This window comes from Myripristis murdjan, chromosome 3 (assembly GCF_902150065.1).
Source record: "Myripristis murdjan chromosome 3, fMyrMur1.1, whole genome shotgun sequence".
NCBI lineage: Eukaryota > Metazoa > Chordata > Actinopteri > Holocentriformes > Holocentridae > Myripristis > Myripristis murdjan.
The window spans coordinates 26,133,627-26,158,362 of record NC_043982.1 but is presented as its reverse complement, the minus strand read 5'-3'; the positions used below and the strand labels follow the sequence as shown (position 1 = coordinate 26,158,362).

Below are 24,736 nucleotides of genomic sequence, written 5' to 3'. Positions count from 1 at the left end.
TCTTAGCACTGCTCTGAATTAGCCATCTCCATAAGCAGCTGAAGTGGTCAGGAGCTACAAATGTAGAGTTCCAACATGGAGCTCTAAAAAATCACCATATTAAAAAATGCTCCCAGTGTTAGGAAGCCAGATGGTTGTACTGTGGCTCCAAAAGTCCAATATTTACCTCCTTAAACCTCATGTCCATTTTTTGGTGAATTTCTCCCATAAACCAAGGTGTAAAAGGGAATCAGTGCATTGTTTGAGCTAAATTAACTCCCATAAAGCAACAAACAAGAACATTGTCTCACTGAGATCAAAATCTATTTTCATTTCATTTTCTTTTTTTTTTTAGTCACACACAGCACCAACAGCCACCAGTTAAATGCTTACCCAGATCAATATTTACATGTTCAAAATATGTGTGTTTCACTGTCACCCCCAACAATGTCTTCAAGTTGAAGCCTGCACCATTTAAACCATGCCCATAGGTTAGCAAAATGATCCAGTTCACATGATCTATGATTTGCCAATCACACACGTCGCTTGTGGTTGTTTTACCAACCCCAAATCAGACTTCAAACAAACCACACTACCCCCTGTAATGCATTAATTTACAGTGTCACTTGACCGTGTGCTTGTATCTGGCAGCTATTAGTATGAAGCTCACTTAAGCAATGAAGAATCTGATCCCCAATATTTATTGATCAGCAGTTCCTGTAGAGTGTTGATCTGCTCTGCACATAGCTATCAGATGAGCAGTGTCATGGAAAAACACAACTTCATTTTGTCCTTTTCTGCCTTCTGTATTTGGAGGTTCCCAATGTAGGTTTTTCGACCAGCAGCAGTCCTTGCAGGAGTTTCTAGGAGAGCCCATAATTTGATTTCACTGCCATTTCTTTCACATATTTACAGTGAATGAATGGATACAGAATCTATCAGCTGGGGAAGGGTCTGTGGTGTTATTCAGCTCCTTGACTGCAAAAAGTTTGGGAACCTTTGTGCTGAAGAACTTTTGATGGTTTTCTTTCATGATTGCGTGACTATTAGATTTCTTTGAAAAGTGATGTAAAACTCCAGTGACACAGGGGCATCAGTGAAGTAATCAGGCATTTTCCTACAAAAAAAAAAAAAAAAAAAAAAATAGAATTTCTGAGTGAACGCTGATTATGAAGAATGTTGCTCCTCTGTAGCAGCTTATGAGTCGCCTGGTCAGTTTGGGTCAAGGCAGACATTCTTGTCTTTGATGGGAGCTCCATCTGAATTCTGCTTCAGGCAAATCCTTAAAAAGCTTGCGGACTTCAAAGAGGCTAACTTGCGTTTACATACACTACACCCTCTTCGAAATCAAAGCTGTTTTTTGTATTTTCCTTTGAGTATGTAGACAGAGTGATAGCAGAAAGGTTACACATGTAGAGGGATAAGAGCACAGAAAAATGGTGCAACTGGACATCAAATGCTAACCACTGTTGTAACTGGACACAGTGTTTCCAAAGATATAGGTAGGCTTGAGTTGCCACAGATGTATGTATTCACTTTGTATGTTTTTATCCATAACTAATTATAATTGAGACATAATTGAAAACAGACAAAATTCCCTTATAAAATGCGGCTTTGTTACTTTGTATCTGTTACAGCTGAATTTACAGTCAAGTAAGAACAGCACAGGTCCTGTGTGCACACAGTGTTACTATATAAAATACAACCTATAGCATAACACCTGTGCTTACTTTACACAGTACACTAAAATGTATATGTCCTAAGAATCATATGAAAACATGATGATACATATCACTACAAGGATCTAGAAAATGGATGGTGATCCTGAGTCTGTTTTTTACATGATTGTGCCATCTTGTTGTGAACAATCTTAATACAGAGGTTTAATTCCTGAACTGGCTACAGTATTTGAGGAGTATACATACATATATATGATGTTGCCTTTGAATGGGTGCATTAGTTTGGCTACTATTTAGTGCAGCCAGCAGAGACAGCCGAAGACATAATTAACAGAGTATTGGTATATGGTGTGACTCCAAGAGGCAAATCAAGGCAACCTAGACCCAGGACTCTATTAGTATGCTAATAAAGCCACTTCTCTAATGACTGATTAGCAATTCAGCAGATTTTGTTGCTCGCTCTGCTTGTACACACAAATAAGTGAAACACTGCCTCAGCACACGCGCATACACGCACACACAGCTTGTTAGTTAGCACATTATTTTCTATGTTCCTCATTGCAGCTAATTTATTTACCCTCCCACCCCACACACTCACAGACACTTTTCAGTTTAGTTCAAATCTACATGGAACATGGGAGCCCTTGGAGATGGAGCTTAATACTGTGAGGAGTAAGATGTGAATGTGCAGATTGCTCAAGCATAGCTAAATGAGATTTCTTTGTTTGGACTGTCAGGCACAGTGGAACTAATCTGAGTCATCATGTCAGCAAAGTTTATTTCTTTGTGGGAAATGAGTTTGACCTGTCTGCTGCTTGATACATGTTGACTGGAGCTTATGGCGCACAAACAGCACCTTGACAGACAACAATCACTCCATAAGCAGACTGTGTGACTGTGTTGGACATGTAAAGCATGCAGAATACCAAGTTTACCTGTCGACACTCTTTTTCTTTCTGTTCCTCAGTGCTCAGTGGCCTCTGCTTCAACGACTGCCCCGAAGAAGTCAAGGTAAGACGCTTGTAAAAAATGTGGTAGAGTATATGGTGTGTTATATACATTCAGTACATTTATCTTTTATGGATCTTTATCTTCAGCCCCCAGACTCTGTACACAGCAGTACTTGAGCACTGTCTGGGCCTTGGCACTGTCAGCCAAAAATGTCACAGAAATTTTCAGGAATTTAGAATAAATGAGTGTTATTATCACAATGTAGCAGTGATTTCTGGAAAATGAGGAAGGGGATTTGAATGATTGATGGGGTTTTTTTCCTCTCTAAATGGGTTTCATGAGTTCTGGGTCTTATAAACATGCCTCTACATGTAAAGGACTGCAGAACCTTTCACTTTAAGATGGGAGCAGTAATTTTAGGAAGCCCAAACTACACAAATGCATGTTGAGGTTTGTTTTCGCCTGATAAACTAAGTTTCCATCTCCTCATACTTCCCTCTCCGCCACCTCTTTCTCACTCTCTTGCTTTTTGTTGACACTCCTGATAAGGTATGAATATATGGGATTTTCTTTCACAAGGACAAATACAGTAAGTTTATGTTGCTGAAAAAGCCTTTTTTATTGCATCGCAGTGCTCTTTTAGCAGAGTTTCCTGCTTGGTGCTTATATGTTGAGGATGGGTGGCCTTGCTCAGGGGCACTTCACCAGCATTGCTCATGAAAACTGGCATCTCACCAACATTTTTTTGTTTTTTTGTTTTTTAGCAGACATCCATCCCCAACCTAGCACCTAACCTTGTTTGTGGATGTTGATGTGATATCCAAAGCATCATGTCCTCGCTGGTGTAATGAGTTTCACTTTGGCCTTTCACAATGCTGACTCCTCAGCCTTCCAGCTCCATTTCAGTCCTTTGACTTTTTCCAGCTGCGGAAAGCCTGAGACATGTTTTTGAGAAAAACTGGAGTTCAGTAATTATTACCTGCCTTGTTTTGCATTTTTTAAACATAAATTATCTATATCTCTCTCTCTAAATATACAGCTCAGATTTACCACATTGAATATAAGTCTTACTTGCAATCTTACTTACAAATGTAGACTGTGGGCATAAGCCTGCCATTGGGCAACTTTTTCACTCAGCATTGTCCTGCTCTTACGCCAATCCCCAACACTATTTTGCAAGGGCACCGTCGCGCCATCCGTATTTTGTAACAGATTATGTTTTTTTCTGCCATATCTTTCCTTCTGGCTTAGATACCTTTGTTTGTGGTGTATCTGTCTTTCTGGATTTTATAGCGTTTCAGTGTCATGTGGTTATTCATTCATTTATTCATTTTCGAAACGGCTTATCCTTGCAAGGGTCGCGGGGGGTTGCTGGAGCCTATCCCAGTGCTCATTGGGCGGAAAGCAGGGGAAACACCCTGGACAGGTCACCAGTCCATCGCAGGGCTCATGTAGTTATGTTTAGGCATAAAAATCACATAGTTACAGTAAGGTAACATTCGTCATGTTTGCAAAAAATAAACACTGTTGCTTTGCGCTAGATTCCTGTGATATTTTACAAACAAACATAATCCACAACAATATATCTTACCCTTTAAATGTTATTGAGAATGCAGTTTTGTTGTAAGGGAGCTAATTTTTAGGAGACAGGGTTGTGTTTGCTGGTTCAGATTACCTGGCTAATCCTCATTCAACATCGGTTCTTCAAATGCAGTGGGATTGATATCTTGGATACCTTCGCACTGTTGTTTTGAAATAAAGAGAAGATGAGTAGAGAGTTATAACCAGGATCAGCAGGCATTTGATTGGCTGAGCTGAATAGTGACTTGAAGTGGCAACAGCTTGTCTCACTGTCACACCCCTTAAAATGAGAGCACGACATCAGCAGAAACCTAGAGATAAAATAAATGAGTAAGTAGGCTGCAGCTGCATATATAGCTCTCACTGCGTGACAATTAACCTCAAATCCTGCTGGAAAGATTAACCTATTTCTATTGTATGACAGGTTTTCACTCGACTTCAGTGAACTGTGTGTGTAGGGCAAACTTAACATATATGCAACCATTGTAATCTTTTTTAAAGGCTACCAGAGAGTGTTAGTGTTTACTGAAAGCCTGTCTATTCATAGTAATACTTTTATCTAATGAGTTTATGAATGGAGGAAGCTTAAAAATTCACGGTCATAATCTTGAAACCTTGCTCTGACTAAACCTAAGAACTTGCAGGAGCTGTTGCTGTGGGAAGAAGTTAGACTTAAAATTGCTATGAGGATCCAAAAATTCCAGGCTGATGTCAAAGTGTCAGCAAACTAACTCAGTTATTCACGTGCGAGGAAGAGGGCGCAAGCCAAGAAAGCAGCATAGACATAAAAGTTGCAGACAAACAAGACAGAACAATGTACAAAGTCAAAAGAATCAAAATCCATAAACAAAAGACAAAGGAGAGTCAGATCTTCTCTGTTAGCGCGCCAGAAAACACTGGTCCATTATCATATCAGCATGTTTGTGCGGTCAAACCTGTTTAAATCCCAACTAAAAGACAAAGACAGCCTCTTATTGAGTCTGCCACAAGATCCTTCATTTTCATTTAAGCTCAAGAGAGATGAGCTCTTATCATTATCACTTTAAACTAACCAACAGAGACCAGCTCTTAAACTTTAAATTACTATTAGTTTGAACTCACCAAAGGAGAGCAGCTTTTTAACTTTAAGTCATTATTAGACTGTATTCACCAGCAGAGACCAGCTCTTAAATTTTGTATCATTAGTTTGAACTCGCAAAGAGAGACCAGCTCTTTCATTTTAAACGATTGTCACTTTAAACTCACAGATAGAAAGAAAATCCTTCAGCTTTTAAAGAGACTGCTGGTGTCATTTAGGGTTGTAGCCCATTTTCTGCTTCCTGTGACTGATTTACAGAACATCTCCTAAGTCATGTTCAATCATGTTGCAGTAGGTGCCATTTGTAATTTTTTTTCTTAACGTTGACTTGTTTTTTGTCATTGTTAAAATGCACTTAATGGTGTTAAACCTTGCTTGAAATTAACTGCTGTCCCGGCCAACACAGACACCCTAAATAAAGAGAAACAGATGTGACAAAATTTCTAAAGCGACATGTTTTTCAGGGATTTTTTTCTTGCTGTAGATGTCCATTTCTTTCTGTGGGTGTCAGGTGCTTCGCATAATAACAATCATAATAATAAGCTGCCCTTATGAAGTGTGTTATGCAAGAGTTAGAAAGAGCTTTACAGATGAAATGATAAAATGAATGCAGTGATTGTGAAGGAAAGTAAACAAAACATTCACACCTGCATACAAACTAACTGATAAAACAAATGAGCATATTAGAGAGCAATAATAAAATTAACATAAAGGACATGTCTTTTAAAATGCTTTAAATGATTAGCAGGAAGTGGGGCATCATATAATGCACACGTTGATAGGAAAACACTCAAACCAAGCACACTAAAACAACACATGCTCACACAAGACATTTTTGATAACCAAATTAAGAGTTTTTGATTCCTCAGATGGGTTATCCAGCATAGACAAATTTCAGAGTTTCAGTGTAGATATTTGCACAAATTAAAACAAAAAGATCTCAGCTGTTTCAGGTCCATCAAGAGTCTGCACAGAGGTGATATATGTTCAGTCATACTGAATAATAATTCATCAGTTTGTTAAAACATTAAATTGACTTGACTTCAGTCTATATACCTGTCCTCATTAGTGTTGGGCCAAAAAATATTAAAATAAAACCTGAGGGGTCCCAGCTCAGATTTACCACATTGAATAAACCACATTCCAGTCCTGCAAGCACTCTTCATCTTTTGCATTAGGAAGTCTTCTTTTAAATTAGAACGTTAAAATAACAAATTCATCACAAAAAATGTCTTGCGATGTAGGCTGATTGTGAGGTCTTCATTGCTTTAACACTGTTAAATTAACAGTAAATGAATAATAAATTTAACAAACTTGTGTGTTTTAATTAAAAACTTTAAATAAAATATATATTATTAAAATACAGTGTTAGTTTTCACATTGAAGGACCAGAGCACATGAAGGCAAAAACTGTTTTTCAGATTTTCGGAGTGATAAGATCCAAACACTAGTGCCGCACTCTGCACAGAGCTGCTTCACCACTGGAAAATATTTGCCCGACATTTGTTTCGCTGAATTGTACTTTTAGTTAATTTGTTTTGCTGCGTGTTCGCTCTCATCCCTCCGGTCATCCAGCTGAACGGAGTGATGGATGCAACAGACGAGTGGAGCTGCCGGCTGTTTGTGCTCCTCCTTTCGCTCATTCATCACTTCTCCATCTCCCTCTGTGGAGCTTTGTCTTTCTCTTCCTCCTTATACTCATCTCTCTCTCTCTCTCTCTCTCTCTCTCTCTCTCTCTCTCTCTCTCTCTCTCTCTCTCTCTCTCTTCTTCTCTCTCCCCCTCTCTCTCTGTCTGTCTGTCTCTCTGTCTGTCTTTCTCTGTCTGTCTCTGTGTCTCGCTCTAACTCTCCCTGATTGGTATTCCTCTCTGACTGGAGCATTGAGTCTCATGGTATAAAGTGTGTGTGTGTGTGTGTGTGTGTGTGTGTGTGTGTGTGTGTGTGTGTGTGTGTGTGTGTGTGTGTGTGTGTGTGCGTGTGTGAAGAGCTGGTGTGAAGACATGTTGGCTGGGCCGACATCTTCATTAGGTGTAATCCTTTCATAATTAAGAAATGAGATGCTCCTATGCATCTGTCCACACACACACACACACACACACACACACACACAAACACACACACACACAGAGACATTCATTCTCAGCAAAAATAAAACTGACAAATTTCTCAAGATTTAACAAAACAGTTAAAGAGATTGTTATTTTCAGCTAAATGTCAACATCTGTGTGTGTCTGTGTGTATCTTGCAGCCTTTTGGTGTTAACCAGCCGGGACCATACGTCATGTACACCACAGTGGACTCCAACGGCTACCTGAAGAACGCTTCAGGTCAGTAGCCTTAATCAGCTACTCTTGTACACACATGTGAACACACACACACACACACACACACACACACACACACACACACAAACACAATCTTTCCCTCATGTCCCTCTTTCTCCCTCCTGGCTGTTGGTGTAATTTGATTCTGGTCGATTTAATCTTAGAACCTGTTAGTTTCTGTTTTGTTGTGTTTTCTTTTGTTTTCTTTTGTTCTTTATTTTGTCTCCATCTTTGGTGCTTATTGGGCTTATTGCGGTGGAGATTCAGCAGCTCACGCGCTGTAAATCAAACAGAGTGGGCGGGACTGTGACGTCTGTCTGCTTGGATTTTGAGTTGATGGAGTCTTAGTTTCTGTAGATGGTGCTTCACTTCCTGTGCAGCAGGAGAGAGCTACTGACACAATGTCTTCAGAACAGTAAATAAAAAAGCTTTATGAACTGGATATAGGTTTAACTGAATCACTGTTGTGTTTTATTATTCAGACAGAAACGGTCAACGCAGATGTTTGTACAGAAGAAAATGTTTTGAATTTTGTCCTTCCAGACCAGGGTCATTATTAACTTCTTCAGGATGATGGCTATCTAGATTAACTCCTCCGGCTTTGAGTTGAAGGTCTCTTTGAAAATAGAGAAAGAGAAGAGAGCAGGCCGACTGAAAGACTGCGGTTTCCTTTAATGAGAAAAACAGAGATGTACTACAAAGCTCTCTCTGCCTCCAAGACAAAGGTTAGAGCAGTCGGGGCAGTGGAAAACAGGACAGAAAGAGCGAGTATTGCACTTCTTAAGACCGTGATGCTGTGTGTGTTCAGTGTGCATCTATCTTACATAAAGAAGAAGAAATCCATTTTAAAGGCTGTAATGTTCACCTCTGTGATGCTTCCACAGTTGTGTATGCCTAGTAAATACTGCCTCTTTGTGTGTCTGTTTATTCAAATAGTCATAGGCCTTATTATCTAGCCGCTAAGATCCCGCATTATTCCTGTTGTGTGTTGTTTAGATAATAAAGACCTAGCTTATATCTCTATTATTTGAAATACTGTTACACACCTAAAGCAAGGTACATATCATCTGTGGTCCTTCTCAAGATTACTTCCATTTTCCTTGCTATAGCTGGGTATTTCTTGCCTGCTATGAGGATTAAGTCAGGGTGTGTTTGCTGTAAACTTGTTGGCCTGTAAAGACCTTTGACCTTTCAACTTGAACTTGAACATCATATACAATATCACAGCCTATGTTGCTGACAATTTCTCAATACTTGAGTGAAATCGGTATGTTGTTGCTCAAATAGTGTGAGAAGGCACACTGTACTGCAATCCCATGAAACAGTCCGGGACATCCCGTAATTTTCTAACATGTAGTTAAATTCTGTCTTGTCTGCCAGTGAGCCCAAAAGCGTTTGAAGATTTGCCTGCATGACCGGATAGGAAAGCAACTTTTATCATGGAAATTCTTTCCTCCAACTCTGTATTTGTAAACCCAGCCCTACACACCCAAACCCTAGTCATCTTCCTCTTCTTCTTCTCTCCATCTGCACAAACAAAAATTGCATCCATTTGCAGCTCACCCCTTAATGTTGTTGTTGTGACTAACATGCAAACATCTATGCTCATGACCCATTTGGCTTTCTGTTTTGAGGACTTTAGTCGAGCGAGGCCCGACCTGTAAGAGTCTGGCCTGCTGATACTAAGTCACCCCTCATTGTTTATTCTTGTCAGGTGCAAAATTGCCAGAACTCAGTTGCCACGCCCTGTGTGCTCTTACTATGTGCCTTTGATTCAACTGAAGATGTTCTGTTACTGTTACCAGAGAATTACTGGAAGAAGTTCCAGTAATGCTTGTAATATTGTCATTTTTAAGGACAAGTCTAAATATTTTCAGCAGTATCAACAGCATTGTTGTCATTAAGTAACTGCTGTAGTGTAGCGCTCTGACAGGTTGACAGTTTTCTTGTAGTTTTCTTGTAGTTTCTGCACACGGATACCACAGAAAAAAAACACTGCAGCACTGCAGACCTTTTTTCCTGTGAACCTTTCCTCAGCAGCAGAGTGACATTTATCACGCTGTCATTTTCTAATTTTCATTCTTCTCTGATTTAATTGCAAGGTGCATCTTTCTGTGGAAATGATCAGGCTCTTCCATGAAATGTGAAAGGCCATGTGAGATTTCAGGTTCCGTTTGCATCAGTTTCCGTCAGTTTCCACAGCGCATTGTGCTTCAACTGAAAACATTCAATATAGTCGTAACCAATTTTACTGTGCTGAAGGTAAATGCATGCTGGCTCATGGCACATACAACACTGGACGTGATGGTTAACATGGCATTTCTACCAGCTTGTCTTCAGCTAACAGCATGTACCAGCACAGGGACACATTAGCCAGTCTTCTTGATGTGGTGTGATCTTTACATAAGGAATTATAGCAACATCAAAGCTCTCAGCGGGTTTCTGAGTCTGAGAGATATGTGCTGAAATCATGTGCCTGCACAAGTACTAGAGATACATCTTTTCACCTTTTTTCTTCTCCTCCCACAGCACTGCTATATTAAGAGGCAAATTGAGATCAGTCAGTGACTTAACACGTTTGTAAGTTTATGTGGAATCAAACTCTTGTCACCCTACTCTACTTAAGAATAATATTGTTTCCTATTAGCTACCTGTGGTGATAAATGTTTTTTGTATGTTATTTCAATCTTGTTATGTATCATCAAAATGTGACATGTCCTGATTTAGTTTCATTTTCGTGTATCCTTTTTCCCAAGGTCCCAAATTAACACCCACCAAGCCCCAAATGTGACTAAAACTAAGCCTTGGCCAATAAATAAATTTGACTTTCCAGCTACTTGTCTGGTTTGCAGATTTTCAAATCGCAGTGAAAGGTCAGGGGTGATTACTGATACTCACTCTCAAACATCCAATCAATAGATAAAAGTAGCCTACTAATGAAAAGGTTATTGATTGGCTGTTCAATAGTGCAGTCTATATCAGCGTTTATCTGTCAGGGATAAACAAAAACAGTATTAGTCAAATATTTTTTTAATCACCCAACACACAGATGTGTGTGTTGAGTTGTTGTGTTGTGTTGGTGTTGAGCCACCAAAATGGTGAGCATGAGAGGGAAATTAGAGTTGGGCAATTAGGCCAAAAATCTTACCACAGTAAAATGCATTATTGCAGTTAAATTTAATAATTATTTCGTTATACATCAGATACTTATTATGTCATATTTTGCTTCTATGTGAAATCTGAACAATCCAGAATAATGATAATTGGCACTATGCTAATCACTTTCAGCCACCACAGTGTGCAGTTCCTGTGTGCGTTGTGTCTCCTTACTGTCACTGGACATGCAAGCAGAGCTTTCTCTATTTTTGCCACATGACCTGTGTTTTAAATTCACCGATATTTTATTGAACAATTCTTATATTTATATTCAGGAAAAATATATTGAAATAACTATTTTATTGGTTTTTTTGCCCAGCCATAGTGGAAACAGCTGATAAAAGCTATGGGGGTTGAGGGGTGATTCATTGAAATGTGGCATTTCAACGATGCTTGAGAACTGCAAGGCAATTATTTATCGAATTATATGTTTTTGGCTGGAAAAGTATCTTTGACCAGTAAAGTTTACCATTTTACCAGTGATTGCCGGTGGGCCAAAAATGGTAATTTTGGACTGTGCACTTTCCCTCAACCTCCCTCATCTATTTCTATTTCAGTTAGCATTTTCCAACATCTCCCAGGATGCCTCTCAACATCCCTCAGAAAACCTGCTTGAAATTTTTGTGTTCAGCTGATGTTTATGTATGTAGATGGAGAGAGAGAGAGATAGTAAGAGCAAATTTCCAGTGACAAAAAGTAGTCATGCCTCTTCTCAAAACGCAATGTATTCTGGTCTGTTGAAGCTGCTGCATTGCATTCTGGTCTATTTGCTGCTTCTCGGGGGGAGAAATTGGCCTCTGCCTCATTTACAATAGATTTCTCCCTGTATGATTGTTGAGCGTCGGTGTAAAATGGCGGCTCCTGAGAGAAGCTCTTGTTCTTTGATTGAAAAGGACTGACACCAAAACCTGACATTTACTATCTACGTTTCAGATCACTGAAACATTTTCTGCAATCAGACTCTATTGTAGCTGCTGGAAATATCCGGATGTGATGTCACCACATCTGTAATTGGACAGTTATCCACAGCAAGAAGAAACATACACCTAACTGCTGAATGAAGTTAGAAATGTCAGATCCGTTGCCAGTATTTAAAGGCCCCATGCTGTACACTTTTCCAGGGTTTTATTTTAACTGTTGATAACCCTAGCAAAATGTATTTGTGGTTTTGAGTACATGTGGCCCGCTAAATATAGTTTCACAGCTCCTCTCTCATGCCTTTCTCCCGGAGCTCTGGCAGCACGGTTCGTTTAGCCAATCTGAAGAGAGAATCAGCCCCTCTCCACTGATTGGCTGACTGTTTTCTGAGTGACATATGGTCGGGCCAATCACAGGCCAGTTAATGGCTATACCGTTATCAACGATACTAATGAAAAACTTTACAACTTCCGAAAATGTTACCGTCTTGAAGACACAAAAAAAAATCACTTACTGGTAGCAGAGTTGACGTTGGTCCAGACAATGTGGGGACAGCAGAATCCTTTACCAACAGTTTCTTTGCGAAACTGGCATTGTATTGTGTCAGGTTGATAAAACAGTCGGCGCTGAAATGAGCCGAACAGACAAGCAAATTTGGACTAAACTCCTGCGGGACCCGGGAAAAAATTTACATCAGCCACTGGTCTCTAATGTGTGTTTCTTTTGGAAGACTGTGCAATGAAACATTAGTCTCCTTGCATCCGTCTATGGCGCGACAATGTTTCTTCGACATGTTGCTAACTTGTTAGCTTGTTACCTGGGAAGCGGAGGCGGGCTGGCTAGTTTAAGTGGCCAGCGTAGTCTTATGTGTGACATCACAAAAAGGAGGAAGTGCTGTCCGCTCTTCTTAAAGGGAGAGTTTCAAAAAACGGGCTGTGTGCACTTCTCCGCTTTTCACAGGTTTAATGCATGGGACAGTATTTATGTGGCTCCAAGACCTTCCTTATCACGAAAAAACAACGAAAATTGCATTTTTCATGCCATGGGGCGTTTAAAGTGTTTTCAGGGGAATTTATTTTTCCTTCAGCTATAGGAATCTACACACGTTAGGTGCGAATTTTTACAAAACTTCAATGCAGTTCCCTTTATTGTACTCCAAAAGAGCCCCTCTGTCTTTGTGTGCTCATCTGGCTGTTTGTATACTTTTGGAAACACATCTGATTTGCCACAAGTTAGGGTTCTTTGGTCTCATTTCACAGCTCCTTGTGACATGAATTACAACTAGTGTTTTCTCCATTACAGCGTGTTTTGAAATGAAATCACTTCAGCTCATTGTTGCTTATAAAACCATGAACACAGTGGCGCTGTGCAGAATCCACAATAGTATCAGATTTTTATGTTTATGTTTCAACACACATCTCCCATTCTCTTGTGTTGGAGATTCCTGTTTTTTCACTGTTTTCCTCCTTTCTCTCTGTATAGCTGACAGAAGGCTTCACGGGGCTGAAAGCAGTATCATTCCCATCATTGGGTGTGTCTGCACAGAAAAACAAATCTGTCAAAGGAAATGACCCTGCGAGCCCTCTCCATAGATCTTTCTGGAGTTTACTCTGGGCGAGAGCTCAGCAGCATTACAGGGGTCAAAGCAGCAAAGAGCTGAAAAAAGGAGGTTAAACTATCAGCTGCAACATTGTTTTAGTTACATTTTAATTTATTTTTCTTCCAGGCAGTAAGGTGGCACAGTGCATGGACAAACCAGTTCAAGCATCAGCTTCGCTTTTTTCATGCCGGTGACAGCCATGGAGGGAGGCATCATGTTTTCGGGTTGTCCATCCCGTTCTTGTGAACGTGATATCTCAGTAACGTCCCAAGGGAATTTCTTCAAATTTGGCACAAATGTCCTCTTGGACTCAAGGATAAACAATTTGGAGGTCTAAGGTCAAGGTCATATCTATCCCATTCTCATCAGCACAATATCTCAGGAACATGTTAAGGGAATTTTTGGATGAACTGATTAGATTTTGGAGGTCAGAGATCAAGGTCACTGTGTCTTCATGTCTGTGCCATTCTTGTGAATGCGATATCTCAGAAATGCCCTAAGGGAATTTCTTCAAATTTGGCACAAATGTCCACTTGCACTCAAGGAAGACCTGATTAGGCTTTGGTCATCAGAGGTCAAGATCAGTGACTTCACAAAACATATTTTTGGCCGTAACTCAAGAATTCATGTGCTAATTATGAATTCAGTTTCACACAAGTGGCTAACAGCATAAAATGATGACCTCATAATATTTTATAATGACAAGGTCAAAGATTAACTTCACTGCAAAGGAAAAAACACTCTTCAGGTCATTATTCAGCACCACAACTCAGCATTTTCACTTTGCTTCCTCTCCCTGAATGGCAAACAGAACAGGGGGCCTCGTCCTCCACAAGCTCATTGGTTTTGCTGATATTGAGCTTGAGGTGATTTTTGTTGCACTATGTGATGAAGCTTTCTATCAGTCCTCTGTACTCCTCTGTCATCTCTAAGTGAAGACAGCATGTTTTTCGCTAGAAATTACTCACTGGAATCATACATGTCAATATTATTATAACTTCCATTTCCCAAAAAAATACACGTATTACCTTTTATTAAATTCCTTCAAAGTCTAATATTATGAGTCTGAACAGACATGGATGTAAACTACAACTTGCCAAGTTTGCAGAGGCATACAGCCGTGAGGTGGTAATTCTAGTTTGAAGCCAGATTTCACTAGAATCCGTAGCAAAACTTCACCAGTCGCATTAGTGATCAAGAACTTAAACACCACTTTGTCTTCCCACTGGACTTCAACACAGTACTGTGGGGCAAGAACCGTCAGGTGTCTGCTTTTCCTAAACAAAAAGTTAATCATACATACACGTGTAAAATCAGTCAGCTTGCTAGTTTATGGACAGAAGTTTACTTTCTGTATATTTCTTGTGGCCAGACTGGTCCATCATGTCAGTCAGTCTGTCTACATCTGTTTTTAAGTTCTTCAGTGAGGAGTGACCATTTGTTGAGGACTCATCAATCTAAGTTGGATCTGTGACAGAAACACACAAAGAGACAGAACTTTTTGGAACTGATTGATAGTGCCAATCCACAGGAGCAGAAAGATAATCAAGTATTAGGAATCAATTGCATCAAAGGGGAGTGGGGTGGTTCGTCAAAAAGTTTGAGATCCTTGCTGCGGCTCCGGAGAAGAAAGTGTCCTGTTTTTGCGTTCTTGCATGTACCTAATGTTTAGCCAAATGTTTGCTTGATGGATTTTGAGCTTGAATTACTTCCTCAGGTAGAGATTTTTTTGTAGTGTATATTCAGACAAGATGCTGGAAATTTGTTTGCCACAACAATTTTGTGTCAAAATTGATTTCATGTAGTCTGACATGAGGCATCTTTCTTTCACCTTCTTCTCCTGATGAGTGATGAGAATCCCTGTGCTGTAAGATCCCAGCATCCAGCTGCTCAGTCTAGTTTGAGGAAACAGAAAATGCTTCTTGCATTTCATCTGGATCCATATTCATCCATATTCACTATTTGCTATACAAACTATACATACCCTAAATATCTCTCTATGTCTATATCTCCGTCCATATCTATATCTGTATCTATTTATATCTGTATCTATCTATCTATCTATCTATCTATCTATCTATCTGTATGTGTGTGTGTGTGTGTGTCTGTCTGTATGTGTCTGTGTGTCTGTGTGTGTGTGTGTGTGTTTATATGTAGCATTATAGTGTTTACATCTATAGATATATAGATATCTATAGATATAAACACTCCCAAATATTTAACATTACAATAGGCAGCCACATTAGCAAGCACACTGCGGCTCAATGCGCTCGCTCGTTTTTTTGAGTGTGTGTTTCAATGGAGAGAGAGAGAGCGAGAGAGAGAGAAAGAGGGCGAGCAAGCAGCCAGAGGCTTTGCCGGCACAACTCCCCAGACCCCTCATTTAACAGCAGCAAAGTGCTGCCAGGGAGCAGGCCAGCCTGTGTGTGTGTGTGTGTGTGTGTGTGTGTGTGTGTGTGTGTGTGGTGATTTAAAGTGTATTTATTCTATACCGTGGAGCTTGGGGAGCAGCCACTGAGGCTGCCAGAGATGAGCAATGATGGGGTGCGCACACACACACACACACACACACACACACACACACACACACACATTGTCTGGGCCACTCCACTGGGGCCCAACGATCTTCACTTACCCTTCACCCCCTCCAAAAGAAAGAGAGAGCAGAAAGGAAAGGAGAGATTATAATGGGGTGAGGAGGAAAAGGGAGAACATAAAGTGGATGGAGTGAGTTTGGAGAAAGAGAGAGAAAGAAAGAGAGGATGGAGCCAGAGAGAGAGAGAGAGAGAGAGAGAGAGAGAGAGAGAGATAGGGAACGCCCTAATGTAAAATAGAAACTGGGCTAGAAAGAGAAACTGGCAGAGAGACAGAGTGTGAGGAGAGAGGTGGAGGATAAAGGAGAGAGGGAAGTGGGTCAGAGGAGAGATAGATGAAGAGACGAATGTAGGCGGAGCCAAACTGAGACTGCTGCTGACACGTGCACACACGCACACGCACAAACACACACATGTTACCTGTGATAATGCCAGCCTCTTCTGACAGATAAAGGTCAACAGCCACTCTCACACACAATCAAGCTGTGTCTGTGTGTGTGTGTGTGTGTGTGTGTGTGTGTGTGTGTGTGTGTGTGTGTGTGTGTGTGTGTGTTGGTGATTGTGTAAAGCAGGGGTCCTCCACCTTTTTTTCCTCTGAGAGCTAATTTGACAAATTGACAGCGGCTGGGAGCTACTCATGTTTAATATTATGAGTAACATTTATTCATATAGCTGATCTCTACCTAAACCAGCCAAAAAAAGCTTGTTTTGTGTGAACATTTACAAAATGTTGAAATTCAATACTCTATTACTATTACACTACTCACAAAAAGTTAGGGATATTTGGCTTTTGGGTGAAATTTCAGGATGAACCTAAAATGCATTATAACCTTTACAGGTGAACTTAATGTGACCTTCTGTAAACTTTTGAATGCACATGTCCAACTGTTCAATGTTTCAGTACTTTTTGCACAAGTTGCTGTTCTCTAACAAGGAGTTTAACGGCAAAATTCACATCAGGTGTTTGATGCTCCAGCTCATCGAGGTCGTATCATTAGGGAACGGCTGCTGGAGACTGGGGTACCTCAGATGGAGTGGCCTGCACTTTCTCCAGACCTGAATCCTATAGAAAACCTATGGGATCAGCTGAGTCGCCGTGTAGAGGCTCGGAGCTCTGTACCCCAGAACCTCAATGTCCTGAGGGCCGCCCTTCAAGAAGAGTGGGATGCCATGCCTCAGCAGACAATAAGTCGACTTGTGAACAGCATGAGACGTCGTTGTCAAGCTGTAATTGATGCTCAAGGGCACATGATAAGTTATTGAGACACTGACATTTTTTGTTGTGGTATACCCACCACTGTTGTTGGCTTTTGTTTCAATAAATTGTTTGAGATGAGGAAATCACCAGTGCATGCTTCTACTTAAATGCCCTACTTTCATGATATAATATCACTGTAGCATGAACTTTTTATATTTTCCATAAATTTCACCCAAAAGCCAAATATCCCTAACTTTTTGTGAGTAGTGTATGTATCAAAATATCTTAAATGCATCAGCATGTTTGTGTTTTTTCTATATGCGTTCCTTTATATTTTCAGAGTGTCAAGGTCATATTTTAAATGTAATAGAAAGAAAACAATGTTATTACTTTTTTTTTTACTTGTCCTCATTTTCTTTCTGTCCACATATCACTGTATCATATCACTTCCCTTCATGTTTCCTTTGTCATCTGTAGTTCACATGCATGTGTTACATGCATTGAGTCTTGTCTTTAGTTTGTGAGGTTACTGGCACTGCATGTAGTCAATAAGAGAGGTGTATACTGGGTCTGCTTAGCCACATGATTTCAGTGTGGGGAAGAAGTTCCCATTACTCAGAGAGCATTCCCCAGGAACAGCTTGAAGCTCCTGAGTTGCTTGGCCTTTGCTGGAATGGAGATAATAATCTTAACATCAGGTGTCATGACATAATGAAATCCCATAACTTTTGCACATATAGCGTATCGCAGTTTGAAATTTAGTAAAGTCTGTGATCCACTTTGCAGTGGGTAATAAATCCTCAGTGACGCCCAGTCATAGTTGTGGCTCCGTTAGTTGTTACAGACACCAGCTTTTCAACAGGAATCTTTCCTTCCACAAAGTAGGCATTCATAGTATGGAAAATAGCTACTTTTTTTGGTTGTAGTCATCAAAAGTCACCAAACACCATCCATACAAAGACAGCCAGCTGGGCCATATCGCTGAGTCAACCGACATTGGATCAAAAACCAATGGTACCTGTGAGTGTCCTGTTTAGCTGCTCTTCTGCATCAGCAGACAGCGCAGATATTCTCCTCACCGCAGTATTAGCTGCATTTGGTAAACAGAGACTGTTGCTTTCAGCTCCTTTACCGTCTCTGTTTGTAGACTGCTACTCACCAGAAAGTCCCATGAAAAACTGCTATGAACCTGGAAAAGTGGCGCTCAGTGTAACATCTTTTACTGACTGACACGCTTACTCCACCAATGAAACACACACACTTGTCATTCACATCTGTGAGAAAATAGTATGTTGTTTTTTTTTGTTTGTTTTTTTTGGCTTTTATTAACCTGGCTATTTTCTGCGGCCATTTTCAAATCTGGTATATGCTTGCTAGCCTGTTAACATCGCCAGATGTTACGGCATCAGTGATGCTACGTCATTGACATAACCAAACTTGACAGTAGCGTAACTCATTTAATTGGCATCAGGTTGTAATAGTATTTTGTGTCATTTTGTTTCAGAAGGGGGAGCGGGATGTCTGGGAATTTGATTGGATAGAAATTTAAACAGGTTTACCAAGTGACTTTGTGTTATCAAGTTTCTGTACATATCATCTGAACCTTTAGTGAGCCACTCAGAAACAGGCGACATGTTGGAGACCCTGGGTCTAAAGGTCCACGAGGTGACTAATATTGAATTTAATTTGTTTCGTCTGCACTGTAAACTCCTCAGGCAAACCTCAAGCAGCCTCGCTGCAAAAAATGAAACACAACAGAGAAATGTAGCTGTGAATGGAAATAGGTCCGCAAGTGTGTTTGTGTGTGTGTGTGTGAGTGACCTTGTTTTATTGTACACATTAATGTCTGCGTGTATGCATGTGTGTGCGCAAGCAGGTGTGGGATGGGCGTGTCTGAGTGTGCATGTTTATATATCTTGAAAGTGCAAGCACGCGTGTGTGTGCGCGCACATGCGTGTGTGTGCATGTGTGTGTAGCAGCAAGTGGTGCTTTTGCCCTCAGTAAGCAGGTTGGATGGATGAGCGTGGGCTGTGATTCTGACAACACCACACCTCATTATCAACTAACTCCTACTGAGAGAGAGAGAGAGCGAGAGAGAGAGAGAGAGAGAGAGAGAGAGAGAGGGAGGAGTGGGGATATTTTGACTTACTCATTTACCTCTTCCTCTCTCTCTCTCTATGTAAACTGAGAGGCTGAGCAGGAAAAAAAATACATTCACTCACACATAGTCATACAATTCTCTCACTTCTCCTCCTTCCCATCCAAATCATCTATGTTTTTATCTCTCCATGGCGTGGTGGTGGGAAATTGCACATTCACTGTAATGGCCATGCATTTCCTAGTAGTAAATAGTAAAATAGAAAAATATAAAGAATGGTGTGCGCGAACCCCTCCACAGTGGAATACAGTTGTGTTGTAAAAGATACAGCCCAAACAACAGTAACCTGCACTTTGTTGTGTAAAAAAGCCTTAAATAAAAAACAAGGTATTACAATGCAAGAAGTGACAGTTAATTCACACAGCTGTGAAAGTGAGACAGCGAGGGATAACCCATCAGAACTCAGAGCAATGCTATGCTATAACCCCTTTGCTCTTCCTCTCTAAATTTATTGCAAAAATCCCTTCTTTTGACTCCCCCCTGCTTCCCCTGCTGCTTAAAAAGAAAAAGAAAAAAAGATGGTGCTCCCCCATTGCCATTCCTGAAAATTTCCAGTGGAGGAATCCATGAAGCGAATGAGCACAACAAGTGAGGCCAATAGTGACACTAAGCTGAAAGCCCATGTTGAGTCAGAAAGAGCACACGATAAGAAATGTAACAAAACATACCACAATTGGTTTGGCTTAGCTGTTAGCCTGCAGACACAGAGCTTAACAAGGTTTGTCCCAAGCTGGCCTCCATAACACTGGGATGTTTCCTTTCGGAGGGCGGAGAGAGAGAGAGAGAGAGTTGATGATTTGCGAAGAGCTGATATACAAACTTGTTGCTGCTCTTCATACTATCTAGTGGTCAGATAAAATCACACGCAGTGCATGTTTAAAGAGTGTCAGCAAAATTATAAATATTATAAAGTCTTACTTTTGTAGTTACCACCTCTAAATCTCTGTAATTTCACTATATGTGGTGGAAGTGTTTGCATGATCAGGTGAATCAATAACGGTGTTTGGCATCAGATTTATTTGATTTGCAGATCATTCACAGGCGAGGAAACTGATCGTTTCTTATTGATCAAGTTATTATTGATTTTTAAAGGGAAGAAACGCACACGGACCAGTTTTAGTGCTGTACAGAAAAATCAGTACAGTAAAAGTACTTTACTGAATTACTACTATCACATGAATCAGGTGATGTGGAGTGAATTTTTTTTCAGTGACAACCTTTCGGTCTAGTAAATACATAAAGATAGATAGATAGATAGATTGATAGATTGACAGAGGAAAAACAGACACGAGGAAGATAAAGAGTATGTCTAGAATTGATTAGTAAGTTTTCATAGAGGTGGTGGGGGGTTCAGTTAATGTTGGCCATATTTCATGCTGTCTGAAGATGAAAACAAAGAAATGCACTTAGTAATATTGAAAAGCACTAGCTTAAGCCATATAGTACATCATTATAGCCTCAAGAAAGCACTAAAGTGCTTACTTTTGGTTTTGCAACATTATATGTCATTCAAATTTGCTGTTTCCATTCAGCTCCTCTAATTTGGTCCATCATAACTCACAAAAATACTTGGATGGAAACCCAGCCGGTGCCAGAGCCAACAGCTTCTCATTACATTAGCCACTTTAAACCCAGCACACTTGGCTGTTGTTGGTGTTGTTGTCAACTGGGCTGCAAATTGAAATAGAACGAATAATTTTGTAATTCCAACAGGCGAAAAGAAAGAATGGTAGCAGTTGTGGGCAGTTAGCTTGTTTCCGGTCGGGCTGAGCATGTTTACAGTGACAAGGATTATCGAGTGCTGAGAGGAACTGGAGGAGAAAGGAGGAACCTGTGAGACGAATAGGAGGAGAGAGAGAGAGACAGTACAAGGAAGAGTCTGTGATCTCAGGGAGGAGAGTCATAACAGGCCTGGATCAATGTGCAGCTCTCTGCAGACTGTCCAATTAGTCTAATGAGTTCACCAGATTAGCAACGGCTGACTCACACACACGCACTCACTCACTAACACACTCATGCACACACACACTCACATACACACATGCAGACACCCACACATAGTGCACACAGACGCTTGCAAAACACGTTCACCTGCAGCAACTCATGCATAAACATATTTTAACATAATTTATTTCAGCATTTTAGATGTTTAGCAGATCCAAAACAAGTTAAATGGATTGGGTGTTGGGGGGGAGGGGGGGGGGGGGGGGGGGGTGCAGAGTAGAGTTCAAACTGAGCTGAATGAAACGGTGCATTCACTTGCAGCCATTCAGGTCAGTTTTTGCTGCATCATGCTGCTGCCTTGAGAAACGACATGGACGCCATGGTATTGAACTCGAAAACATGCTGATCTGTGGCTCAGTATTCTCCACAGTGCCTCATCTGGTTAACTCAAGTAGTCTAAATGAGGGTAGGCTCATCGTCAAATGACTTATATTAAAAGCGGAATATGGACAGTACAAGCTGGTATCACACTTAGGAGATCACAAAGTCACAGCAAAAGAAGAGAGGAGGAGAAACGAGAGTAAGGTGCAGAGGGTTGCAGCAGGGAAGAGAAAAATTAGAGAAAATGTGGGTGGAAAAAAGAGAAAGGAGATGGGAGTAGAACAGAGAGGAGATCAGAGGAGAGGAGAAGGAAGATATTGAAGTGGAAAGGGGAGAAAAGAGAGGAGAGGTAACCATCCAGGGAGACTTGAGGAATTATTATTGATCAGAGCTAGCATGCCTTTTTTCTTCCCTCTTCCCTCTACTCCATTGCGCCTCTCACTTTCCTCTCTGTCTGTCTGTTCCTTGCCGGTCTATGGATAATATAAACTGTGAGGAAGCTGTTTGTCTGTCTGACTGTGTTTATCTGTCTCTCTGCCTCTAAATACATATTGGCTTGTCAGACAGACAAGCATTAGACAGACAGACCAGGACACAACATGAATGTGTACCCTCCTCCTCAGCTCCCAAAACCAAGTTAAAAAATGCTCAACACAGTTGTAGCAAGAAATGGTATGTTTATTTCCGAGGATGGCTATATTTACTATTATTAAGGTGATGAGACTAATGGCTTTGAGTGATGACTAATGGCTTCGAGAGTGGACTAAAGCCAAAATAACAAACAAAAGCACTTAACAAAATAAACATAAACCGAAATACATTAGAGAGAATGCAGTCCACCCCTATGAGTCTAATCGGCTTGGACCTGGAGTCTGCTGAATTTACAACATCACTATTATCAGACATACTGACAACAACTTATGACCACAGTCGTAACAGACTCCACCAGTGTGTCCAGCAGTTCTGCTTCAGAGGATATAAACATAATTCCCACTGTTTTTATCCCTGCATTGTTAGTACATACTTTATGAAAACATCTCACATGTATGTACAGACCCATCACTACACTGCACTGCACATCACTTGCACATATACTTAATACTTTACACTTAAATTTATTACATCGTAAAGCATCTATAGTCTTGGGAATTTATGCTCTCTATACTGGCATGCTGGTAAGCATCATGTGTCTATGGCAACACACGGCTGTACCAACAGCTTTGGCTACATCAGCCCAAGAGTTAAAGCCCCAGTCCACAATATGCGTGGCATCCCAGGCATCATAAAACAGCTGAGTCAACATGGTCCACATTCACCAATGTGGACAATCTGCCAATGTGGATTCAAAGATGTCAACATGGTCTCAACAATGGCTTAGCTGGCCTCTTCATGGCAACATGGAATGCTCTGTGCTCCAAGGCCAGTCAGCCAATGTCTTATTTCTTGCTAGACGTTCGCAATTACATCAAAATACCAGAAAATGAGTCATATGACATTTTTCTTTCAGGGTGTAAATTAGCCTTTAGACAACTGCAGGGACTCTTCAAGGCAGAACCATAAAAATCAGCCTTGAGCATCTTAGCACATGAAGTCAAATCACCAATAATAGCTCACTTCATTTTTACTAATTTTACAGCTAGCACTTACAGACTGCAGTTACACACATTTTGCAAGATCTATTTTACACCCTCCCTTTTTTACTCATCGGTCTCAACATCTTTTCTCTCTGAGGGAGGAGAGATAATCTTAAGAAGTCAAAATGCAGCCATGGCAGAAAGTTCATACAAGGACACATACATGCTTCCAAATTTGTTTGCTGAAGAGCTTTGAGAGAGGCTGTTGTTATCAGTTTTAACGTGTTTTCTTTTCCAACCGACTGATGTTTGATGCGCCAGTGAAGACATCTGTAATGGGGAAGGCTGCCGTTTATGTCATAATGGAGAAAGTGCGGATCTTCACTAAGTGCAGCTAAAAATCCTTCGCCATGGTTTTGGCTTAATTTGAAGTCACCTTTGCAAACACAGAAAAGTTTCACCGCAGTGTCTCTGTTTATGATAGAAGAGAACTTAAGATAGAACTTCAAAACAAAGCGTTTCCATCGGCTGTTTTTCATTATATTCACTGGGTCTGTATCCCTCTCTGTTATTGGTTAAGACTCAGCAGTGCTCAGCAGCAGGTACACTAACATTTTCTCGTGATGCCAACTCTCCTGACACTGTTTTCCTAATTCTTTTGCTGTTGTCTTGGCATCACAACACAGTACAATTCAAAAGCACTAGAAGCACAAAGAATTTAGGCAACAAGCCTAAGTGCAAAGTTACGTCTATTTTCATCCTTGGACAAGAAATGAATGAAGTGTGATAGACCAGCACATGTGGTGCTTTAGCAGAAATACAGCTCAGAATTGTTGCAAAATTAGCATGACAAAATGATTGTGTAGTGCAGTCAGATGCTCCCTAATCACAAACTCTGTCCCCTTTTTGCAGGAGCCAGTCTCCCCAATTCTTTGTATTTGATTCATCTTACGAAGTGTAATATCTGATAAAATAGCTTTTACATCATCAGTGCTTTAGTCTGTTGCTACTTTGTGTTTTGAGTGTACGTAGATGTTTTTGATTCTGGGGTCACTGGTCCTTGGCCTTGTTTAGAATGGTAGTTTTGGCTCTTGGGTGCATCATGTTCCTGAGGGAGAACTGTATGATGTCAGTGGACTAGGCGTTACTATCAACATTTGCAAGCTGGTTTGGAGATTATTGGTAGAATTATTGGTTTTGTGCTATAGAATGAAGTTAATTGGTGCGACAAACAGTCTTTATGATGTGACTACGGCTCAGTGACAAGTTAAATAATGCATGAGTGATAATAATATGAGATTGAATAGTCAGACTGTTATACTGGGCTTCCATTTTTGTCAAAGTGAGAGTTTCCCACACGTAAATCTTTCTCTTTTACTCCTACAGTAACGATGAACTCAACGTGTCGACATGAATTTCTCTGAGAGGCGTATTTGAAATATTGTGACTAGAAAACGACTTGACCTCCAAATCCTGATATCTCTCAACCTTTCCTCTATCTACATCCACACACTCACCCCACATAAGACAGTTTTGAAAAGGAAAGTTGTGTTCTGTTCTCAAGCATGCACACAAACACACAAGAACACATGCAATCTTATACTCACTTAAACACACACATA

The 24,736-nt window shown here is 40.5% G+C and overlaps 1 protein-coding gene across 1 annotated transcript in view; it reads left to right on the top strand.

Moving 5' to 3' along the window:
* itfg1 (integrin alpha FG-GAP repeat containing 1) overlaps positions 1-24,736 on the top strand; it is a 198,586-nt gene that overhangs the window by 144,752 nt on the left and 29,098 nt on the right. Inside the window, exons 13-14 of the mRNA XM_030077151.1 lie at positions 2,626-2,669; positions 7,516-7,594. Coding sequence (XP_029933011.1) covers positions 2,626-2,669; positions 7,516-7,594 — 123 coding nt within the window. The remainder of the gene's footprint in view (positions 1-2,625; positions 2,670-7,515; positions 7,595-24,736) is intronic.